The sequence below is a fragment of the Oncorhynchus gorbuscha genome, linkage group LG01, assembly GCF_021184085.1.
Source record: "Oncorhynchus gorbuscha isolate QuinsamMale2020 ecotype Even-year linkage group LG01, OgorEven_v1.0, whole genome shotgun sequence".
Lineage (NCBI taxonomy): Eukaryota > Metazoa > Chordata > Actinopteri > Salmoniformes > Salmonidae > Oncorhynchus > Oncorhynchus gorbuscha.
This window is the reverse complement of record NC_060173.1, coordinates 48334238-48358942: the sequence shown is the minus strand read 5'-3', so window position 1 is coordinate 48358942 and position 24705 is coordinate 48334238. Positions and strand designations below refer to the sequence as shown.

At 41.6% G+C, this 24705-nt stretch overlaps 1 protein-coding gene across 1 annotated transcript in view; it reads left to right on the top strand.

Moving 5' to 3' along the window:
- The window catches only part of LOC124039020 (calcium-dependent secretion activator 2-like), a 247437-nt gene that overhangs the window by 173038 nt on the left and 49694 nt on the right, over positions 1-24705 (top strand). The window contains exons 15-21 of the mRNA XM_046354908.1: positions 1111-1174; positions 1404-1527; positions 1716-1816; positions 13678-13834; positions 16499-16640; positions 22652-22807; positions 23163-23310. Coding sequence (XP_046210864.1) covers positions 1111-1174; positions 1404-1527; positions 1716-1816; positions 13678-13834; positions 16499-16640; positions 22652-22807; positions 23163-23310 — 892 coding nt within the window. The remainder of the gene's footprint in view (positions 1-1110; positions 1175-1403; positions 1528-1715; positions 1817-13677; positions 13835-16498; positions 16641-22651; positions 22808-23162; positions 23311-24705) is intronic.

Below are 24705 nucleotides of genomic sequence, written 5' to 3'. Positions count from 1 at the left end.
GCGTTGGGCCAGTAACTGAAAGGTCGCTAGTTCAAATCCTAGAGCCGACAAGGTGCGACATTTGTTGATGTGCCCTTGAGCAAGACACTTAACCCTAATTGGTCCAGGGTCGCTGTTGATAATGGCAGACCCTAGTCATGACCCCATTCTCCGATGTTGTCTCAGGAGAGTTGAGATATGCAAAAAAAAAAAAAAAAACATCAATTCCCGTAATCAATACACACTTGAAATAGGAAAAGTTTCAGCACCCACCAAATTATTATTATTATTATCTGTGTGCTGCCATTCACCATTATTGCATTGTATGGCCTTATTGTCAGGACCATGGAAACAGATCCAGACCTTGAAGGATGGTTTGTTCAACGCCTGTGAAGGGCCCTCCATCTGGTCCCAAGGAGGAAAGAGGGTAGATGAGGACAATAAGTTGGTAGGGGGCTGTTGAAAGCAGCGGGGGTCAATAGCAACACTCCTCAACAATAGGCTAATGGCAGTAAACAATAGCCTAGACAATGTTGGGATTATGCTAATATGCAGCAGACAGGAACAGGGAGCATATAGTTCAGGATTAAGGGGGACCACAGCGAAGTTGATTAAGGGCTATAAGAGTTGTTTGGTAATTCCTCACCACGCACGAAGGGACATGTTTGACAGGGACCACCTCAAATCCACTGAAGATATGATATATCCATTTGGGAGAGAGATTGCCCTGTAGGTCAGCATCTATTTGCTTGTTTCCAGTCCATTATTACAGAACAAATCAAGATCACCAGAGTTCCGAGAGCCATGCAGGCAATACATGTGTGGTCATGGGCATTTGCCTCCCACTTCTGACCACTACTTTGTTAAGGACTAGCATTTCAATGTTAGTCCACACTTGTTGTTTACGAAGCATGTGACAAATACAATTTGATTTGATTTTGATCACCCACAGATTTGACCTACATATTTGTGCCGGTCATTGTCTAATCAAAGAATGCAGTAGGCTATAGTCAATAAATGTTTTTTTTTGTGAAATGTCGTGCATTGGCGTCCTTTCAAACATCAAGCATTCCACAGTATCTTTCTTGAAAATGGTGTAGATGCGATGTCCACTCACACTTGTATCTACAGGTACTGTTTCCCCTTTGGACGACCAGAGGGGGCCCTCAAAGCGACACTCTCCCTACTAGAGAGGGTATGTTGTGCTTGAAAGCTATGTCTGCTGTCTAAGTCTGTTGTTATTCTTTTGAGTTTACATTGTTTTTGTATTCTTCAAACTGCAGATAGTTGTGTTGACCAGAATGTGTTGGGATATCCTTGTTGCCGTCCACTCTAAACAGGTTTTGGGTCACTCTTTTAAGGATCTAGTAGTCAGTTTTGTTGTGTTTGGCATTAGGCTTATGACTGTGTTTGGATAATTCTAGCTTTTGATGAAGGACATCACCACACCGGTTCCTCCTGATGAGATGAGGAAGGTAGTCCAGAAGTGTTTGGAGAAAGCTGCCCTTGTCAACTACTCCCAGCTGACCAAACACGCTCAGATCGAGGGTATGTGCAAGCCCAGCTCATGTGTGGTGATGTTACTGTGTCGTATTTCACTGTCATGTGTTTGTGTTTGGCTTTGTTAAAGTATATGCAGTGTTTGTCAGTGTTCCTAATACAGTGTACAGGGTGCTAGTTAGTGTTTTAGTGTGCTGGTGTCACAGTGTTGGAATGTCTGTGTGCTAATGTAACAGCTGATGCTCAAGCTGCCACGGAGAAGAGGTTGGAGGACATGATGCGACTGGGAGAACTTTGTATTGAGGTCCTGCAGCAGAATGATGAGCACCATTCAGAGGTAGGACCATTCCGCCAGACTAACTATCCTGTTTCAAGGTAAGACGCAGATGCAGACAATGTCGAATTAACAACAGTTTATTAATCCAACAGGGGCAGGCAAAGACAGGTCAAGGGTAGGCAGAGGTCAGTAATCCAGATAGTACAAAGGTACAGGACGGCAGGCAGGCTCAGGGTGCAGGGCGAAATGGTCAACACCGGGAAAACTAGAAAACAGGAACACTCAAGAGACAGGAACAGAGGGAAAACACTGGTTGGCTTGACGAAACAAAACAAACTGGCAACAGACAAACAGAGAACACAGATATAAATACACAGAGGATAATGGGGAAGATGGGCGACACTTGGAGGTGGTGAAGACAATCCCAAAGACAGGTGAAACAGATCAGCATCACCCTCACAACACACCCACACACCGTTTATTCATTATACACATCACCATAGTACCAATACCATTTAGCTTAAGGTTGAAACATTCCATTTTTATCCTAAAACAATTTAAAGTAATATTGAAATCATGTTGTGGGTTTTCTATAATAATTGTTATGCCACAGCATTGTTGAATTATTGTTTCTGATTGGCTAGGAAGGCATTCTAGAGTGGGTATTACGTTTAGGTATGTTTTTATTTATAAGAAGAAGAAAACATCCTAGAATGCAATAGATCAAACCGTATGGAAGGGAACAATCTAACATCTCATGACAAAGAAAAATACTACTTGACATCTTTGAGTTATAATCAAACTGATATTTGAAATGGAATTTGTATTCTTTATATTAATAAAAGGCATATCATTTTGATAAAATATTTGTCAAATGAATGAGACTTTCATGTCTCAGTTGAATTGCTTTGAATCAAATTCAATTCAAGTTCTGCTTCCTGTGGGGTTAGGCCAATTCAAATTCATTGTTTGAATTAAATTAAATTAAATTCAGAAATTTCAAATTGACCCAAACCCTGATGTGCACAGAGCTTTAGCATCACAACACTTACCACAGTGTATTCAGAAAGTATTCATACCCCTAGACTTTTTCCACATTTTGTTGTGTTACAGCCTGATTTCAAAATGTTTTAAATATATTTTTTTTTGTCACTGATCTACACACTACCCCATGATGACAAAAAATGCTAATGTATTGAAAATGAAATACAGAAATATCTCTTTTACATACATATTATTACCCCTGAGTCGATACTTTGTAAAAGCACCTTTGGCAACTATTACAGCTGTGATTCATCAAGAAACTGAAGATCTCGTACAACGCTGTGCACTACCTTCACAGAACAGAGCAAACTGGCCCTAACCAGAATAGAAAGAGGAGTGGGAGGCCCCAGTGCACAACTGAGCAAGAGGACAAGTACATTAGAGTGTCTAGTTTGTGAAATAGACGCCTCACAAGTCCTCAACTGGCAGCTTCATTAAATAGTACCCGCAAAACACCAGTCTCAACGTCAACAGTGAAGAGGTGACTCCGTGATGCTGGCCTTCTGGCCATTTTGAGCCTGTATTTCGAACCCACAAATGCTGATACTCAACTAGTCTAAAGGAGGCCAGTTGTATTGCTTCTTTAATCAGAACAACAGTTTTCAGCTGTGCTAACATAATTGCAAAAGGGTTTTCTAATGATCAATTAGCCGATTAAATTGCTTAACTTGGATTAGCTAACACATCGTGCCATTGGAACACAGGAGTGATGGTTGCTGATAATGGGCCTCTGTACGCCTATGTAGATATTTCATAAAATATCTGCCGTTTCCAGCTACAATAGCAATTTACAACATTAACAATGTCTACACTGTATTTATGATCAATTTGATATTATTGTAATGGGCAAAAAAATGTGCTTTTCTTTCAAAATCAAGGACATTTCTAAGTGATCCCAAACATTTGAACGGTAGTGTATTTGATACCATTCTACTGATTCCGCTCCAGTCATTACCATAAGCCCATTCTCTCCAATTAAGGTGCCACCAACCTCCGGTGGTGTGCAGATGGGTGAGAAAAAAAACATTTTTAATCCATCTTAAATTCAGGCTGTAACACAACAAAATGTGCAATAAGTAAAGGGGTATGAATACTTTCTGAAGGCACTTTAAGTCATAAAACATAATATATATATATAATATATTTCTTTCTTTCAGAAAGGATTTTTTTCATGCAAATGTCACTAATCTCAGTGTCTTTCAACAATACATTTTTGCAGTCAGTATAGGCCTCCTCCAATGCCTTGTTTGCTTCAATAACACAACGACTTAACTCTTTTTAAATTTGTTGAACTTTTACCCCTTTTTCTCCCCAATTTCATGATATTCAATTGGTAGTTACAGTCTTGTCCCATCGCTGCAACTTTCATGCAGACTCGGGAGAGACTCGAGAGCCATGCGTCCTCTGAAACACGACCCCGCCAAATCGCACTGCTTCTTGACTGACTGCTCGCTTAACCTGGAAGCCAGCTGCACCAATGTGTCGGAGGAAACACTGTACAGCTGGCGACCGAAGTCTGTGTGCATGCGCCCGGCCACAACAACTCAACTCTTGTCACAGATAAATACTTCAGTTGAAATGCAACCTTAAATGCTGTATTGCTTTCTATTTTTGAATGATTCTTGCCCGTGTCACACCAGAAGGAATTGCTTGATCATTTCACTAAGAACTAGTGACCACTTATTGTGGCGATGCCCATTCCTATCCTGTGTCTGCGATGGCCGCTGTGAGCCAAAGTGGAAGATGACACATCAAGTGCCAACACTGTAGTAATGTCTCTGGCGAGAAGAGATCAAAACAACGCCCACAGCCCATACGCACACGTCACTCTTATGGTACGGTTTACAACTGATCAATTGTAAGTGGTGCGACGTCCACAAACACCATACATTTGCCTAATAAGTGGCAGCGCGGATTCATCTGTTTCTGAGCGACAAAGCTATTTATAACTGGATGCAAATCTGCATCTGTCACGACCACATATGAGATAAGGCCTTTTGTGGTAGGAGCCTGGCGCTGGAGTTCTAGTGGGTGGCCAGTCAAGGTAGCGCATCCCACGTGCATTATCAAAGGCAAAACGTTGAATTACTATCGCTTTCCATGTTTTCGCCATTTGTGTAAATCAAACCGGTGATGACCCTCTTCAGTGTTTTATGCTAAAGTGAAAGTTCCAGAGATGCCCTCAATTTCTCTCATTTCTGTCTTTCACTTTCCCTCTTTTTCTAATATGAATTGGAAAGGGAAGAGAGGTAAGTTTATCTCATGAAAACTCCAGCTTCATGTCTGTCATGTCCACTTCCATCAAATTGTGTTACGTCCCAAAGCCTGTCAACATCTGTCAGTCATATACCACACCTCACTCATACCCTGTAAAGCTCTGTTCATGGTTCACATTGAGGATATGGTTGATACTGAGCAACAGTGCAACGTGATGTACCCACTACAGGTTGTGGTCCTGGTGGACTGCTGAATATTATGTCCCATGGTACCTAATTTTGCGCTTTGGGTATCTAATTATGTAGTTTTTTTGGTGATTATTGTACCACAATTTACTGTACAAATAATTTCTTTCTTGTCTTTCTTGACATGTATCCATATCGTCTGCCCTTCGTTTGCCCTCCTTGGTGTGAAGGAAACTGAAGTATTACAACCATTAACTGTGTCGATAGAAAGCAGCACCAATTCATGGATTCAAGGAAAGGGAATCATAGTAGATCCATTTATTCAGCGATGTTATTATTCACAGCATGATAACCAAACCATTATACTGATCACAATAGATATCATTGGTGCACGCACGCACACATACACACGCACCACACACACACAGAGACAGAGAGCTATCTCTAATTGAGACTTTTACCATCCCTTGCTAAGCCTAAATTAAAAGCACGGACTCCTGGAGGAGCAATGTCCTTCATATTTATATGATGAATGCAAAGCACTTGTCACACTTAAGGTTGCAAAATTCCAGGAACTTTCAATAAATTCCCTGGTTTTCCTGTAATCCTGGTTGGAGGTTTCCCGGAATCAGAAGGGAATAAACTGGAAATCCAGAATCCTCCAACTATGATTTCTGGTAGAAACTTCACAGAATGTTGCAAACCTAGTCATGCTGTGTCACCTCACACTCAGTCCCGCTGTCCTTCCATTTCTCTTGTCTGTCACTCTTCTCCTCTTGTTCTCTCTTGCTTTCAGTCACATACCTTTCATTTTTCTTCTTCCACCTCTTTATCGGAATCTCGCTCTCTCACTTAGAGACAACAGTTATGTGAGGATGCCTGTTGGTGTGAATGTGCGAATAGGAGGAGAAAGGCGATAGGTAACGAAGCGTATGGCGCAAAAGGAACTCTTTAATTGTGTTTTTTGTCACGGTGCGCTTAAAAGACACATCTGAAAAGGCTGATGACAATAGCCCTCAAGGCCAGCTATAGCTGTGGGACATATATTGTCTCTGACCGCCAGCCTAGTGTTTTGTTTGCCACAAGCGCCCACTAGAACACAGACAGGGACACACTCACAGATGGACACACACACACACACACACACACACACACACACACACACACACACACACACACACACACACACACACACACACACACACACACACACACACACACACACACACACACACACACACACACACACACACACACACACACACACACACACACAGGAACACCAACCTCCTTCAATCAATATGTCACATTGCTATTTTCGAGGGCTTCATTGGGCTAGTTGCACTTTTCTCTCACCTCACATGGCTATTGAGTAGGATAGGAAGCATCTCTCTTGGGTGGGCAAGAAAAATGGGCGCGAACTGGCTCTTATTATGCTTTAGCTCATCTATGGCGATGATGGAGTCTTTGAGAAGCAACTGCAACACTGCTAAATGTCCCCTCAATTTAGAGCTAAGAAGATGACTTTGTCAAGTTCCATTATGACATAAAATGTCTTATAGATGGAGTCGCACACAAACAATTCATACCGGTATGTGACCGCACTGACACACAGCAACAATATTCAAGGACCGGTCAGAACTTTAAGCAAAGATTGTGTTGAAGAATCACTGTAAATGATTTGGTTTGTAACCACATGTATGATGGCTAGACCTACCAAGTCATGAAAAGAGTGTTGGGGCACATCCAACTTGGCCCAAGACAAAACACTGAATTTCCAGTTGTATCACAACTTATTTGGCCTATACATTTGTAAACCCCTTGCACTGCACACAGGATCCTAAACAAAACAGTCCAATGTTTTGGAAATGTCATTGGCTTGACCTTCTGTGTTTGGACCTTTTTCAACCTTTTCCTATTTTGTGTGATGTAGATCAAACCTCTAGTGCAAATGACACGGATGTCCGATGCAGCAAAATGAACTATGCTTATTTCAAGGGAACGGACACCCGAATGGATATGTAGCTGACTGGCATTAGAGATGATCCAACAACTTCGGGGTTGGGCTCACATCCTTCTCAAATCGACTGGTGGTCCAGAGAGGAAATATGGAGGGGAAAAAATGGATAATTCCCTCACTTTGTTGAGATTACCATTGATTTATCTCATGATCACTACATAACAAAAATGTTTTGTCACTAGGTTATCATAAGTAACACGCATCATCCATTCATTTGTTCAGATGCACGATAACTACCTCATCAAGGAGCCCTGTGGCTGCGTTGATTGCGATGCGCTCATGGGGCATTTAAGCTCTGAATGATGCCTGACATTAGCTGGCAGGCTGATTGAATCTGATCAGCATGTCAGGAATGGAGCTCCCCCACGCTGTATATTTTAATATTATCCATAAAACATGAAATGTCCCTTACGATTATACACATATCAGTTATGCAAGCTAACAACCAGCATAGATAACAAGCTAGCTAGCTATCGAGTTAACAAGACTACCTAACTAACTAGCTCACAAGAGGGAGAGGCTATACAGGCACGCCTGGTGCCTAAAATGTATGATGTATGGTCGAGCAACAAGAGAGGGGAACAAACAGAATCAGTTCAGTCAGTTGTCGTTATGAGCCCTCCCCAGCTAGCTAGTTTATGCTTGTGTCTAGAAACTGTGACTTGGGAGTGTTCAGAATCATTCTGTTTTCATTGGACTGCAAAATCCCTGGCCTGATATTAGCCAAATCAAATCAATTTATATAGCCCTTCTTACATCAGCTGATATCTCAAAGTGCTGTACAGAAACCCAGCCTAAAACCCCAAACAGCAAGCAATGAAGGTGTAGAAGCACACTATCAAGCTGCTTCCCTCTAAGTTAGTTACTGCAGGACAGCAGTGCGCCGGGCAAGCGGGACTCTGGAGCGAAGGATACACTGTGCCCTGTGTTGTTGTGTTGCTCATTTGTAGTGCAAACTCTCCCCATTGAGCAACAGACTGTATCACGGTGACATCCAGATGGTTACTACCAATATTACAAATGATTTCATGTAGGTTGCTATCCTGCTCTAAATATAATCGAGTATGGAACATATTTAGCTCCCCACGTGCTCTTAGCTCAAGGTAAAGGACATTTAGCTTGCTAACATTCTAACAAACTTATAAACTGATAATGTGCTCCAAACACAAATAAATGCATGGTGTTAGCATGAAATGTACCATCCCTAAGTGTAGCAATCAATAAAAAAAATAGTCCTAGGGCTTTCCCATCCGGAGACGATATGCATAAATACATTTTAAAATAGACCTAGGGCTTTCCCATCCGGAGACGATATGCATAAATACATTTCAAAATAGACCTAGGGCTTTCCCATCCGGAGACGATATGCATAAATACATTTCAAAATAGACCTAGGGCTTTCCCATCCGGAGACGATATGCATAAATACATTTCAAAATAGACCTAGGGCTTTCCCATCCGGAGACGATATGCATGAATACATTTCAAAATAGACCTAGGGCTTTCCCATCCGGAGACGATATGCATAAATACATTTCAAAATAGACCTAGGGCTTTCCCATCCGGAGACGATATGTATAAATACATTTCAAAATAGACCTAGGGCTTTCCCATCCGGAGACGATATGTATAAATACATTTCAAAATAGACCTAGGGCTTTCCCATCCGGAGACGATATGTATAAATACATTTCAAAATAGTCCTAGGGCTTTCCCATCCGGAGACGGTATGTATAAATAAATACATTTCAAAATAGACCTAGGGCTTTCCCCTCCGGAGACGATATGCATAAATACATTTCAAAATAGACCTAGGGCTTTCCCATCCGGAGACGGTATGTATAAATACATTTCAAAATAGTCCTAGGGCTTTCCCCTCCGGAGACGATATGCATAAATACATTTCAAAATAGTCCTAGGGCTTTCCCCTCCGGAGAAGATATGTATAAATACATTTCAAAATAGTCCTAGGGCTTTCCTCTCCGGAGACGATATGCATAAATACATTTCAAAATAGTCCTAGGGCTTTCCCCTCCGGAGACGATATGTATAAATACATTTCAAAATAGACCTAGGGCTTTCCCCTCCGGAGACGATATGTATAAATACATTTCAAAATAGACCTAGGGCTTTCCCATCCGGAGACTATATGTATAAATACATTTCAAAATAGACCTAGGGCTTTCCCATCCGGAGACGATATGTATAAATACATTTCAAAATAGTCCTAGGGCTTTCCCATCCGGAGACGGTATGTATAAATAAATACATTTCAAAATAGACCTAGGGCTTTCCCCTCCGGAGACGATATGCATAAATACATTTCAAAATAGACCTAGGGCTTTCCCATCCGGAGACGGTATGTATAAATACATTTCAAAATAGTCCTAGGGCTTTCCCCTCCGGAGACGATATGCATAAATACATTTCAAAATAGTCCTAGGGCTTTCCCCTCCGGAGACGATATGTATAAATACATTTCAAAATAGTCCTAGGGCTTTCCCCTCCGGAGACGATATGCATAAATACATTTCAAAATAATCCTAGGGCTTTCCCCTCCGGAGATGAAATGCATAAATACATTTCAAAATAGACCTAGGGCTTTCCCCTCCGGAGACGATATGCATAAATACATTTCAAAATAGACCTAGGGCTTTCCCATCTGGAGACGATATGCATAAATACATTTCAAAATAGACCTAGGGCTTTCCCATCCGGAGATGATATGTATAAATACATTTCAAAATAGACCTAGGGCTTTCCCCTCCGGAGACGATATGCATAAATACATTTCAAAATAGACCTAGGGTTTTTCCATCCGGAGACGATATGCATAAATACATTTCAAAATAGACCTAGGGCTTTCCCATCCGGAGACAATATGTATAAATACATTTCAAAATAGACCTAGGGCTTTCCCCTCCGGAGACGATATGCATAAATACATTTCAAAATAGACCTAGGGCTTTTCCATCCGGAGACGATATGTATAAATACATTTCAAAATAGACCTAGGGCTTTCCCCTCCGGAGACGATATGCATAAATACATTTCAAAATAGACCTAGGGTTTTTCCATCCGGAGACGATATGCATAAATACATTTCAAAATAGACCTAGGGCTTTCCCATCCGGAGACAATATGTATAAATACATTTCAAAATAGACCTAGGGCTTTCCCATCCGGAGACGATATGCATAAATACATTTTAAAATATATAGAGACCCATTCTGAATGAAGCCGAGGACAACTAGACCCGTTCCTTATGGACCTGGTCGGATCCAGACCTGGCCCAATTACGCTCCTTTGTTAACCGGAGCTGATGAAGTGTGATGGAGAGGAGGTAGAGAGAGGTGATGCTCTAGCAAGGGCTGTGTGTGTAGGCTACTGTGAGTGTGAGCGAATGACACAGAACAAGGAGAAGGGAGGGAGAGACAGCAATCAACCAAGCCGACTCTCCCTATAGTAAACCAATAGCTGTCAAATCCTCGCTATTTATCATCCAATAGGATTACATACTAGTACCTGTCTTGACTGCATCGAACTGGGAGAAGCTACTTTTATGTAAGATAGCTGACTTTTGTCAGTATGTTCGGCTCTATTTACTCTCAGAGAATACAAACGTTGCATCAAAGTAGACATCGTACAAAACTACAAATCCCTGCAAGCTCCTGCACGTCATCTCTCGCTGATACCTTCTCTAACAGGTATTGTGTCAATTTAAAACTTGCACAAGACAGTTCACATAATTGTCCATTTAAAGAAATGTTGCCAATTTAGGCATTACTGCATTTAGCTAACATTAGATAGTTAATCCAGAGATTCTTACCTTTGAGTTTATTTTATTTTTTACAGGGACAGTGCACATTAATCAACGTTTCAGTAAAAGTGGCGCTTTTAGCCAGCCGGCTAATTTTCAACCACAATCCCTGGGCAGGTTATTAAAAACAATTACAATATAGACAATCATTGAGCAGTGAGCACACGCAGAGCAACATAGGACAAGCTAGACATAGCATACAGACAGAGAAACACAGGACAAGCAAGATGTAGCATACAGACAGAGCAACATAGAACAAAAAGCAGCAAGACAAAATTCATAAGCAACCAAGTGTTTCCACACCTCACAAGCTACAGACAACAACTTTGCCTCGATTCTGCCGTCACGTCCAGATCATCATAGCATTTCTAGTTCTTTATGATAGCCATATTATCAGCTAAATAGAGTGTTTTTTTTTGGGGGGGGGGTGAGTACAGGCGAGTATATTGATGGAAGTTACCTTGTCTTGAACAGATGTACACGGTTGTCTGGGGGGGTTGTACCAGCGTGGGCCTACATGAAACGCGGCCCTTGTTTGAAGTGTTTCTAGAATTCCCTATGGGAAAAATGAATGGTGGAAAAACTCATATTTGAAATCTGTCCCCAAATGCAATACATTTTTGACTTGAAATCAAATATTTTATTAAATCTCTAGAATTAGTCAATAACGGGAAACAACTATGTATTCTTACATCCTAGTTTTATACAAATGTGGAGCCTGACCTTTTTATGTTTATTTTATTTGAGGTACTTTATCTTTTTAAACTGTAGTGATTTGTATTTCTTATTTTTGTTTATTTGCTTTACTTTAATGTTATTTTATGTGTCTTAAGAAGAAAATATGCATGTAATGATGTCCTATGTTTATTTGTTATTGTAATTTGACATTTTATTTGTTTAAAAAATGTCACTTTAAAAGTAAATAAAGTATAGTTGTACTGATGATAGCCTAGTTACCACCAATGATATTGACTGTCGTAGCTTAGTTAGAATACTTTTTTATTACATTTCTATTGTATTTGTATTATGTAACAACCAAAAAGTTTATAAGCAAGCCCGTCTTGAACCAGGCACCAACTGCTAGCATATTACTAGTTAGTATTTATTGACAGTTCATAATGGGCTAACCCCTGTCCAGTTTGGCTAGAAAGTTTTGTCTGCGTGACCACCTAACTGCAATAAGCTCAAGGTTTACTTAAATCATCCTTTCAAACCACCACCCCAACTCCAGTAAAAAAGATTCAAATAAAAGCTTCAAGTTCCTTGGCGTACACATCACTGACAATCTGAAATGGTCCACCCACACAGACAGAGTGGCAAAGAAGGCGCAACAGCTCCTCTTCAACCTCAGGAGGCTGAAGAAATTAGACTCTGCCCCTAAGACCCTCACACTCAACTTTTACAGATGCACAATTGAGAGCATCCTGTCGGGCTTTATCACCGCCTGGTACGGAAACTGCACTGCCCCGCAGGGCTCTCCAGAGGGTGGTGCGGTTGGGGCCACACCGCCTGCCCCCCAGGACACCTACAGCACCCGATGTCACAGGAAGGCCAACAAAAATCATCAAGGACATGAACCACCCGAGCCATGGCCTGTTCACCCCGCTTACCATCCAGAAGACGAGGTCAGTACAGGTGCATCAAAGCTGGGACCGAGAGACTGAAAAACAGCTTCCATCTGAACGCCATCAGAATGTTAAATAGCCATCACTAGCTGGCTACCACCCGGTTACTCAACCCTGCACCTTAAAGGCTGCTGCCATATATACATGGACATGGAATCACTGGTCACTTTAATAATGGAATACTAGTCACATTAATAATGTTTACATTTCATATGTAGTGAATATATTGTATGTTTGTCAATGACACGCCATCCTAATATTTCTATATTTCTTTATTCCATCATTTACTTTTAGATTTGTGTATTGTTGTAAATTGTTATATAGTACTGCACTGTTGGTGCTAGGAACACAAGCATTTCGCTACACCTGCAATAACATCTGCTAAATATGTATGTGACCAATAAAATTGGATTTGATTTTGATTTGATTGCAGTTTAAAAAACGCATTATGTCTGTCTGTGCCTTTTTAATAACTTTTTATGGCCTCAGCTTGGAGATTAAAGCTTAATATGTAAGCAGAATGTAATTACCAATATGCAATTTATCTTTATTGGGGTAGAGTACTATTGCAGCTTACTCCTGGGCTGATGTCATGATGCTGCTCGCATCTCTTCCTCAGTGTTGGAGTCCATTGTGAGCTCAAGGTCCTCTCTTTATGCTACCCATCACCCATTTGGCTGTTTCTCTGTTGGTTCTATTCATTAGATTGCTTTGATTTGCACATGGCATTTTCTTTTTCAGAGCAGTCTTCTCGCCATCCATCTGTCACTTTTTCCATCTTCCTCTGATTGTGTCGTTTTACATTTTATGTCTATCTATTCTTCACCAGAGCCTCTCGTGTAAACTGGAGATAGTGGTTTATGAAGACTTGTGCTTTTTCATTTAAATTTTTTTTTTTTCCTTATTTCACCTTCTCCCTCTTTTTCTTTCTTTCTTTCTTCCTTTCTTTCTTTTTGTCCTCTCTCTCTGCCTTTTCCACCCTGCTCTTACTCCTTCCTTCTCTTTTCTAGGCCATTTTATGGTGGCCGGAGATGATGGCGGAGCACGCAGAAACGTTCATGTCTCTCTACACCGTCGACATGGATGGTGTTCTGCAAGTCCAGCCCGTTGACTCATGGGATAGCTTCCCCTTATTCCAGCTGCTTAACAACTTCCTGCGATGTGACCGTGAGTTCGCCGTTCTCCCTGTGCCCCTCTTCTTCCACCTCTGACCCTCTGCTTCGCTTCCCACTACTGATTTAAAGCGTAGCCTACAACACATCACTGGTTCATGAGCACAGTTCAACTTCCAGTTCAGTAACCGTGAGTGGCGTGCGTCCCTTCCTTATACTGTTCCCTCTAATTTTTGTTGCCCCCTCCCCCACCTCCTCCCTTGTCTTGTCCCCTGACCCTCCGTTTTGTGCTTGTCCGTATTTAAAGCACGGACTACAGCCCCTCCCTGTCCTGAGCTGTCTTCAAGAGCACGTCCCATACTTCACAGTGAATGTACGCACTACTAAGAGCACTAATTAACACCAGCAGTGCTGCAGAAAACAAGACTCGTTAGAAGAAGAGGTTAACTGTGCTTAAAGCTCCTGCACTTCTGCGTCGGCAACACAATAATTAACATCAGCATCAGTGAGGTAATGTGCAGAAAGGCTAGGGCCTGATGTCAGAACACAATTGTAAAGTCAGCGGCCTGGTGTGGCGCTGACCTTACGCCATCTGTCAGCTGAAGACCACCTTTCACTTCCTGTAATGCGAGGAGCCGTGTCACACAGACAGGAGAGCATTAGCACGGTTTGAGGCACCTGTCTTACCAGGCTGTCCTCCATTTTGAGTTATTTGGTCAATGGAAACAGAAATGTTTAGTTTTCCCCTTTTTGTAAATGTACTTTGAACATAGCTCGTAAACAAACAAAGGGTACTCTGATAAAAGGTTATAGACCGAAACATTAATCTCATTTTGTTTTGATTTCACCTGCTACCCACCAACCACCATGTGTGAAGTCGGTGTCTGTGTCCGAAAACCCGTAATTGGTTTCTACATTTTATGCTGATTGGTATTGTGAAAATATAAAATTTCTTAGAATGTGACATTTTGAAAATGTAGTATTATTTAAATGTCAGAATGTCATACTCATTTTGGTTTTTCATCTAGTAGATTTCACTGCACACTATGGAGGAAGAGAAGCATCTTTTCAGACCCACATGTCTTTGACAACAGCTGATTATCAGCTTAGAGAATGGGCTCTACCAAAATGAACAAAATTTGCACAAAATAACGAAATTGCGATTTAGAGGATGCATTCTAAGTATGCATGAGTCTAGTATGTTTATATTTGTTGCTTACTGCATACATTTATACTAAACAGTACTTTCTAAATAGTATGTAGTACGATGAGTATGTCATTTTAGTAAGTAGTAAGCAAGGACGATTTTGTGCACGGCCAATGTCACTGGCATCCAGGTGTTTGCCCTTGCTTGTGGACTATCAAACTCTCTCTCTCTCTCTCTCTCTCTCTCTCTCTCTCTCTCTCTCTCTCTCTCTCATACTTCAGTTTTCTTCTTCTCTCTTCTCCCGGATTCACTCTTTGCTCTGAGCCTTTGTTTCATTGCCAGCTGAGAGTTGGCTACATCTGAAGTGTTGTTTTACATTGTCTATGCAAGCCTCACACAGAGCAGACAGACAGCTCAAGGGCAGTAATGTTCAAAATAAAACTCTCATTATGTGAGGCATAGGCAAAGATCATTATTGTTTTGTTTTTTTCATTCATTTTCTGTTATTAACTTTCTCCATTAATCTTGCAATTATTCCAACTGTCATAACAATTATTTGATTTGAAGAGTAAGGTAATGAGAATATAGGTTGAACAAAATCTAGACAAAAGAAAATGATCGTTTTGACTATTAATGCAAATGAGGCCCCCTGTTTTTGATAATGATCTCTTAAGTGATAGGATCTAGGTGGCAATTAAATCAGGTAAAATGGATGAAAATGTCAAACCTGATGATATTGTTAGGATAAAATTAAAATTAAACTATTTTTCTTAGTTGCTTAGCTATAGACCTGCATGGTCAAGTCTGCCTTTTAGGATTTGACAGTTTCCTACCTCCTTCAGGATGTCCACCTTCTCAATATTGATAGATGCTTTGAGATATGTGAGTAAAAAAACGTTTTTTCAACACACACAAAGCTGAAAAGAGGCTATGTTGATATCGTCTGATAAATGAACAAATACTGTACGTGATATTCCGAATTGAAGCGTTAGTTGTTTGTAATGCCACATTTGAATGATTGTTTTGTAGCGTGAACAAAACATATTTAATTTGTCACACCAGGTCTTAATATCCACGTATTCTAAGGATTAACTAAATGCTCACTTTAGTGTCTGCATGTGTTGCGGGATGGGAACTTGTTGGGAGAGGAGCCGTGGTCTCTCAGGAGGGTAAAAAGGCTAGTGTTAATCATGAAGGAACAGAGTGATGGGGAATTAGGACTAATGAAGCCCTGAGAGACCAGCAGGAGGCCTACGCTCTCTTTCTTTGTCTCTCTCTCTCTCTCTTTTTCTATTTGTCTCTCATTTTCTATTTGTCTCTTTTTCTCTGTGTGTGTCTTCCTCTGTCTTTCTGTGTCACTCTTTGTTGTCTCTTTCCTCCTCTCTTTTCTCCTACTTCCTTTGCACATCAGGACGTGTGAAGATGGAATTTGTATGCAAATGTCATAACATGGACTGCGGGAGGGAAGGACAGCAATTTAGCTTATCAAGGACGAGAACTGTATAAAGATGTCCAAATGTCCAAATTCACGACCTTAAGCTTTGAATTCCTTCCTTCCTCATTCCCGCCCAGCTCACCTGTGCAATGGCATGTTCCACAAGCACCTGCAGGACCTGTTCATCCCGCTGGTGGTGCGCTACATAGACCTTATGGAGTCTTCCATCGCCCAGTCCATCCACCGCGGCTTCGAGCAGGAAACCTGGCAGTCCGTCAAGTAAGTTCCCTTCTCCCGAGCAACCTACCCCTTCATGGCTCTAGGCACCCAGATCTGAAATGACTGGAATAAGTGTAAGAAATATGGTAACACTCTGCTATTGGAATCTAAGGCGGCAAACCAAAATGTCGATACTGAAAAATGCCCCCTGTTGTCATCTGTTGCATTCTGTTTGGCTATTTAAAGCTCTATATCTAAGAGATAGGCTTTTACACTTGGAGTTATTTTTAGCGGGTTCTTCTATGGGGACAATTGAAGAACACTTTATGGTTCTAAGTAACACCTTATTTTCCATGAGTGTAGGCTAGATCACGTCCACCGACAAGGCACTAAATCATGCTATCACCAGATGGAGGTGAAAAATCAACACTCTGTTGTCTTTTGTCTCTGTCGTATCTTTTTTTGTCGTTGTTTGGTTTGGTTTGGCATTGATTTCTTTTCAGGACAATAGCCAACAACCTACCGAGCGTGCCTCTGCCCAAAGTCCGTCTCCCACAGATGCCCAGGTTCTCAGCACCCTCCTGGATGGGCCCGCTGTGTGACAGCACGTGTGTATGGGCTACCGCGAGACCTAATGGGGCGATGTGGCATGGACTGTGCTGTGGTTGTTGTGCCATTTGTCAAACGTATCCGATTCAAGAAAACAACTTTCAATTGTGTTACTTTCCTTTGCCAATGATGTGCAATTAAGCATTGAACTAGTTTATTACATTTTTTTTATTTTTTATGTGAAAGATCTGAGAGAAGGCGGGAGGAAAGATCAGCTCGAAAAAGTTTATAGTAAAATCATTTGTTGTTGTCTACCACTGATCCTTTTAGCTGTGCAATCCAGGTGGCTTTTGTCATCACTACTCACATTTTCCTGGGACTGGTTGCCCCCTTTTGATGACCTCAAACTGATACCTTCTGTAATACCAAGATAAAAGCATGGTTGTCTTGTGAGAATGGTTGTCTTCTGTGGCGCATTGTTCCCCAGCATGGCTCTTTTCTGTGGCACAGCATCATCTCTATTGTGAAATGTATGTTGTGGTTGTGGAGCCTCTGCCTCCTTCTTCAGGAACGGTTTTGGAATATGTATGACATGTTTTTGTTCCCACATCCAATCATATTTCAGGTATTTTTATTTGTGTATGCATATATATTTTATTGTACATGGAGAGTATCAAAGAGATACCTGTTTTTGCCTCCTTTAACTATGATCTTAAGGTGTGCTTGTCAATTCACAGCTCAACCAGGACTGAAATGTGGAGTTTAACATGCCTAATGAATGTTGAATGAGAAATTGTATCCTTTCTTTTTTATTTCAGCTTGCAAGGAATTAATTTACCTGATATTTTGTATGAAGGCTTAGCCATTTTACGGATTTAAGTGAATATGTTTTTTGAAAACCTCAGTGCTGGTCTTTGTGACTCTTATGAAACCATTTTTAGAACTTGTCAAGTGACCCTTTTCTCCTCAAGCAATTGTCATAATTGAGCAGACATGATCCCCCGCAAGCAAGATTATGAAACGTAATTTAGATGGACTTCCAGGAGTCATTTTCCTGTGTTTGTGGTTGTAAAACAACATATAGCATTTGATCAATAACTAGTGAGTTGTATAGTCATTGGTATGACCACCAGATGATATTTGAGTGAACAGTGAAGACTCAACAACGTGGCTTCTGAGGGCCCCGTAGAAACAGTGGCAGTAATGGGGCCACCCGAGGGGTGCCCATCTCTGGAGGGAGGCTGAGTTGTGATGTTTGGGAAAGGCTTCTCACACACTCTCCATGTCCCCCCTACGGGACACCCCCACCCACCACCTCCCCTTTCTTGCTTGAGATAAAAAAAAACCTGGCACTTCGTTAGCGAGCACAGACGGGCGTGGGGGATTGTTCCATTCCCCTGGGAGAGGGGACGCTCGGAGAAGAGAGCTCCTAATTAGTCCTGAGGGGGGGATATGAGCGAGCGTTTAATTGCAACACGGATTTTGCCCAAACTATTTATTCCCGCGCACCACTTGTGAATGTAACAGTCTTTTAAAGGCAAAGTGAGAAAAGTGAGGAAGTGAATGCGCTTCACCCACCCCCCACTCTCTACCTCGCTCTCTCCGGTTCGCTGTACACTTGGATGCTGGTTGCTGCCACCGGTTGCCATGTGTTTCCGTGTAACCTCTGGTAGACACCGGGGAGAAGGTGGCGATGGAGACCCATCTGTCTGTGAGCTTAGAGTCTCCTTAGTCACAGTCTGCCTGACAGCCGTATGAGATAAGGAACTGTTGGGTGTGTTTAGTAATTATGAGGCATGTTAAGAGGCATGTTAACTATCTTAGGAACATGTCATGCCTTCAGAAACTATTCATACCCCTTGACTTATTCCACATTTTGTTGGTTGACTACATTTAGCTGTTTTACAGCCGGTAGTTCAAAATGGGTAATATATTTTGTTTTATCTCACCCATCCACACATAATACCCCATAATGACAAAGTGAAAACATGTTTTTAGACATTTTTGCAAATGTATTGAAAATTAAATACAGAAATACTTTATCTCATTTACATAAGTATTCACACCCCGGAGTCGATACTTTGTAGAATCACCTTTGGCTGCCATTACAGCTGTAAGTCTTTCTGGGCAAGTTTTTCCACACCTGGATTGTGCAAAATTTGCCTTTTATTATTTTCAAAATTCTTCAAGCTCGGTCAAATTGGTTGTTGATTATTGCTAGACAGTATTGACTTTCCTTTAAGTCAACACTGTAACTCGGCCACTCAGGAACATTCGCTGTCTTTTTGGTAAGAAACTCCAATGTAGATTTGGCCCTGTGTTTTAGGTTATTGTACTGCTGAAAGGTGAATTAATCTCCCAGTGGTTGGTGGAAAGCAGACTGAACCAGGTTTTCCTCTAGGATCTTGTCCTGAAAAACTCCCCAGTCCTTAACGATTACAAGCGTACCCGTAACATGATGCAGCCACCACTATGCTTGAAAATATGGAGGATGGTACTCTGTAATGTGTTGTATTGGATTGTCCCCAAACATAACAATTTGTATTCAGGACAAAAAGTTAATTGCTTTGACATATTTTTTGCAGTATTGCAAACAGGATGCATGTTTTAGAATATTTGTATTCTGTACAGGCTTCCTTATTTTCACTCTTAGGTTAGTATTGTGGACTAACTACAATGTTGTAGATCTATCCTCAGGTTTCTGCTATGACAGCCATTAAACTCTGTAACTGCTTAAAGTCACCATTGGCCTCATTGTGAAATCCTTGAGCGGGTTTCCTTCCTGTCCGGCAACTGAGTTAGGAAGGATGCCTGTATCTTTGCAGTAACTGGGGAAAATTGAGACACTATCCGTAGTGTAATTAATAACTTCACCATGCTCAAAGGGATATTTTTTTGCCATCGGTGCCCTTTGCGAGGCAGTTTACAATTGGCTCATTCATCCCCCTCCTCTCCCCTGTAACTATTCCCCAGGTCATTGCTGTAAATGAGTCAACTTACCTGGTAAAATAATGGATAAATAAAAAATTGGAAAACCTCCCTGGTCATTGTGATTGAGCCTGTGTTTGAAATTCACTGAGGGACCTTACAGATAATTGTACGTGTGGGGTACAGAGATGAGGTAGTCATTAAAAAAAAATGGTATACACTATTATTGCATACAGATTGAGTCCATGCAAATGTTTACTCATGAACTGATTTAGGCTTACCATAACAAAGGCTTTGAATACTTATTGGCTCATGACATTTCAGCTTTTCATTCTTAATTCATTAGTAAAAATGTCTAAAAGATTAATTCCATTTTGACATTATGGGGTATTGCGTGTAGACCAGAGTAAAAAAATCTACATTTAATCCATTTTAAATTCAGGCTGTAACACAAGAAAATGTGTCACAAGTCAAGGATGTAAATCTTTTCTGAAGGCACTGTAACTGTGACATGTTAACTGTGGACCATGTTAATTGTTGAATGTGTTCAGGTACTGAGCAGTAATGCAAGAAAACATCAGCACTTCACTTAAAGGAATACTTCAGGATTTGGGCAAAGAAGCCCTTTTTCTTTTTTTTTTCTTTTAAAATTTTTTCTTGAATTTGAATTGCTTTGACATTTTTTTGCAGTATTGATTTAATGCCTTGTTACAAACAGGATGCATGTTTTATAATATTTGTATTCTGTACAGGCTTCCTTATTTTCACTCTCAATTAGGTTTTACCCAATTTTTCTCCCCAATTTCATGGTATCCAATTGTTTTTAGTAGCTCCTATCTTGTCTCATCACTACAACTCCAGTACGTGCTCGGGAGAGACAAAGGTTGAAAGTCATGCGACATCCGATACACAACCCAACCGGCCGCACTGCTTCTTAACACAGCGCACATCCAACCCGGAAGCCAGCCACACCAATGTGTCGGAGGAAACACCGTGCACCTGGCAACCTTGGTTAGCGCGCACTGCGCCCGGCCCGCCACAGGAGTTGCTGGTGTGCGATGAGACAAGGATATCTCTACCGGCCAAGCTCTCCCTAACCCGGACGACGCTAGGCCAATTGTGCGTCGCCCCACGGTCCTCCCGGTCACGGCCGGTTGTGACGGAGCCTGGGCACAAACCCAGGGTCTCTGGTGGCACAGCTGGTGCTGCAGTACAGCGCCCTTAACCACTGCGCCACCCGGGAGGCCTAGAAGCCCTTTTTCTACTAAGAGTCAGAAGTCAGATGAACTCATAGGTACAATTTTTATGTCTCTGCGTGCAGTTTGAAGGAAGTTGCTACCTAGCGTTAGCGCAAGTGCTAAGTAATGTGGTATCTGCTAGCATGCTATTAGATACTCTAGACTTCCAGTCATTGCACTAAGGCTAGTTAGGATTGGCTTGCGAAATTACCTCTAACTTCCTTCACACAGAGACATAAAATGGCATCCAGGAGTTCATCTGACTCTAAGGTAGTAGATAAAGAACTTCATTGCCAAAATCCCAACGTATCCCTTTAAAGACCTCTTACACAAAGCCCTGGACTCAGTGTAACTCAGTCTTCATTTGATAATGTTTATTGACAACTGACAGAACATTGGCATTTCAATTGAAGTGTTTACCTATTTCTTCATGCATCCAGACATGTAGTGGTGGGAAAAAGTACCCAATTGTCATACTTCAGTAAAAGTAAACATACCTTTTTATAGAAAATGACTCAAGTAAAAGTGAAAGTTATACAGTAATATACTACTTGAGTACAAGTTTGAAAGTATTTGGTTTTAAATATACTTAAGTATAAAAAGTAAATGTAATTGCTATAATATACTTAAATATCAGAAGTAAAAGTATAAATCATTTCCAAAACCTTATATTAAGCAAACCAGTACCATTTCTTGTCTTGTTTTTATTTATGGATAGCCAGGGGCACACTCCAATACTCAGACACCATTTACAAATGAAACATTTGTGTTTAGTAATTCCACCAGATCAAAGGCAGTAGGGATGACCATGGATGTTCTCTTGGTTAGTGTGTGAATTGGACCATGTTCCTGTCCTGCTAAGCATTCAAAATGTAACAAGAACTTGTCAGGGAAAATGTATGGAGTAAAAAGTACACTATTTCTTTACGAATATAGTGAAGAAAGGTAAACATTGTCAAAATTATGAATCGTAAAGTACCGCAAAAAAATTACTTTGTACTCTTAATTATTTTTTACTTAACTACTTCTACCACAGCAGACATGCCATTCTAAGGGCTAAATGCCATTCTAAGGGCTAAATGCCATTCTAAGGACTGTGTTATTCACTCCTTTATATCTGGAGGCTGAACACCAATGTAGGGAAAATTGTGTAGAGGTGTAATTAAAGCTGTGAATAGATCACAGTTTGTGTCTGTGAATGCACACTGCAGATCTTTTTAATTGTTTGTGTGTCTGTGTGTTACAATTTTGGGGGGGTATTGGATGTTTTCTCCCATGTATTCCATGTCTGAGAAGAAGACAAAGTATTTCTACTCTGATTTTGTTATTTTGGCTTCTTCCCACCCAAACCCCTAGTAACGGCTCGGAGACCTCCGAGGACCTCTTCTGGAAGTTGGATGCCCTCCAGATGTTTGTCCTGGACCTGCACTGGCCCGAGCCTGAGTTTGCTAAACATCTGGAGCAGAGGCTGAAGCTCATGGCCAGCAACATGATGGAGGCCTGTGTCAAAAGGTCAGATGGCAGGAGACGGTCACCACCTGGGATGGGTTGGGGTTCAGCGTTTACCCACCCTGTTTTTTAACACGGCATTCCTGGTTTATAATTGAGATATTACTGAGGAGAATGTTAGTCAGGGGCGGACTGGGACCAGAAATCCACCCTGGCATTTCTAACACACCGGCACATTTTTTCCCTGGAGGCCCCAAACACCAGCCCATTTTTTTGTCAAGACAAAAAATGGAGCGAAATGCCAGATGGCCAGTCTGCCCCTGAAGTTAGTGATAGAGTTCTGAACAGTGTTTTCCATAGCCACCTAGGAATGAACCATATCATAAAACCTAAATTAAACTATATTTTTTACCCAAAGAACGAAAGCGGCTTTCGACTCCAAGATGCAGAAGGCCAGCAAGTCAACAGACTTCCGGGTGCCGTTGTCGATATGCCCCATGTTCAATGTGCTCATTGAAGCCAAGAAGCAGTGCTCCAAACTCTGTGTGCTGGACTCCGGTCTAGAGGTACGACCGCATTCAACTGCTATTCTCTGTTCTTTGACCATACAAACTGACCACACATTTCCATCGATACATGCAAAACCACCACAAACCCTACTAACGTCAATCGTGGTTGTTTACATGTACATATTACCTCATATATACAGATTACCTCAATTAGCCTGACTAACCCCCGCACATTGACCATGTACCGGTACCACCTGTATATAGCCTCGCTACAGTTATTTTCACTGTCATTTTACAGTTTTTGATTTCTTTACTTATCTATTGTTTACCTAATACCAATTCTTTGCTTAAAAATTGCACTGTTGTTAAATACGCATTTCACTGTAAGGTCTACACCTGTTGTATTCGGCGCACGTGACAAATAAACTTTGATTTGATTTGGCTATTCAACTATTGAGTGTAGCAAACAATGGGTATACTGTTGTTAAAACCTCAAGCTGAACTTCGGCAAGACGGAGCTGCTCTTCCTCCCGGGGAAGGACTGCCCGTTCCATGATCTCGCCATCACGGTTGACAACTCCATTGTGTCCTCCTCCCAGAGCGCTAAGAACCTTGGCGTGATCCTGGACAACACCCTGTCGTTCTCAACTAACATCAAGGCGGTGGCCCGTTCCTGTAGGTTCATGCTCTACAACATCCGCAGAGTACGACCCTGCCTCACACAGGAAGCGGCGCAGGTCCTAATCCAGGCACTTGTCATCTCCCGTCTAGATTACTGCAACTCGCTGTTGGCTGGGCTCCCTGCCTGTGCCATTAAACCCCTACAACTCATCCAGAACGCCGCAGCCCGTCTAGTGTTCAACCTTCCCAAGTTCTCTCACGTCACCCCGCTCCTCCGCTCTCTCCACTGGCTTCCAGTTGAAGCTCGCATCCGCTACAAGACCATGGTGCTTGCCTACGGAGCTGTGAGGGGAACGGCACCTCAGTACCTCCAGGCTCTGATCAGGCCCTACACCCAAATAAGGGCACTGCGTTCATCCACCTCTGGCCTGCTCGCCTCCCTACCACTGAGGAAGTACAGTTCCCGCTCAGCCCAGTCAAAACTGTTCACTGCTCTGGCTCCCCAATGGTGAAACAAACTCCCTCACGACGCCAGGACAGCGGAGTCAATCACCACCTTCCGGAGACACCTGAAACCCCACCTCTTTAAGGAATACCTAGGATAGGATAAAGTAATCCTTCTCACCCCCCTTAAAATATTTAGATGCACTATTGTAAAGTGGCTGTTCCACTGGATGTCATAAGGTGAATGCACCAATTTGTAAGTCGCTCTGGATAAGAGCATCTGCTAAATGACTTAAATGTAAATGTAAATGTAAAAGAATGGGCAGGGCCTCATTTGCTTTTTTAAACCCTACATGCCCTAATCAGCTATAAGTACACTGAACCTAC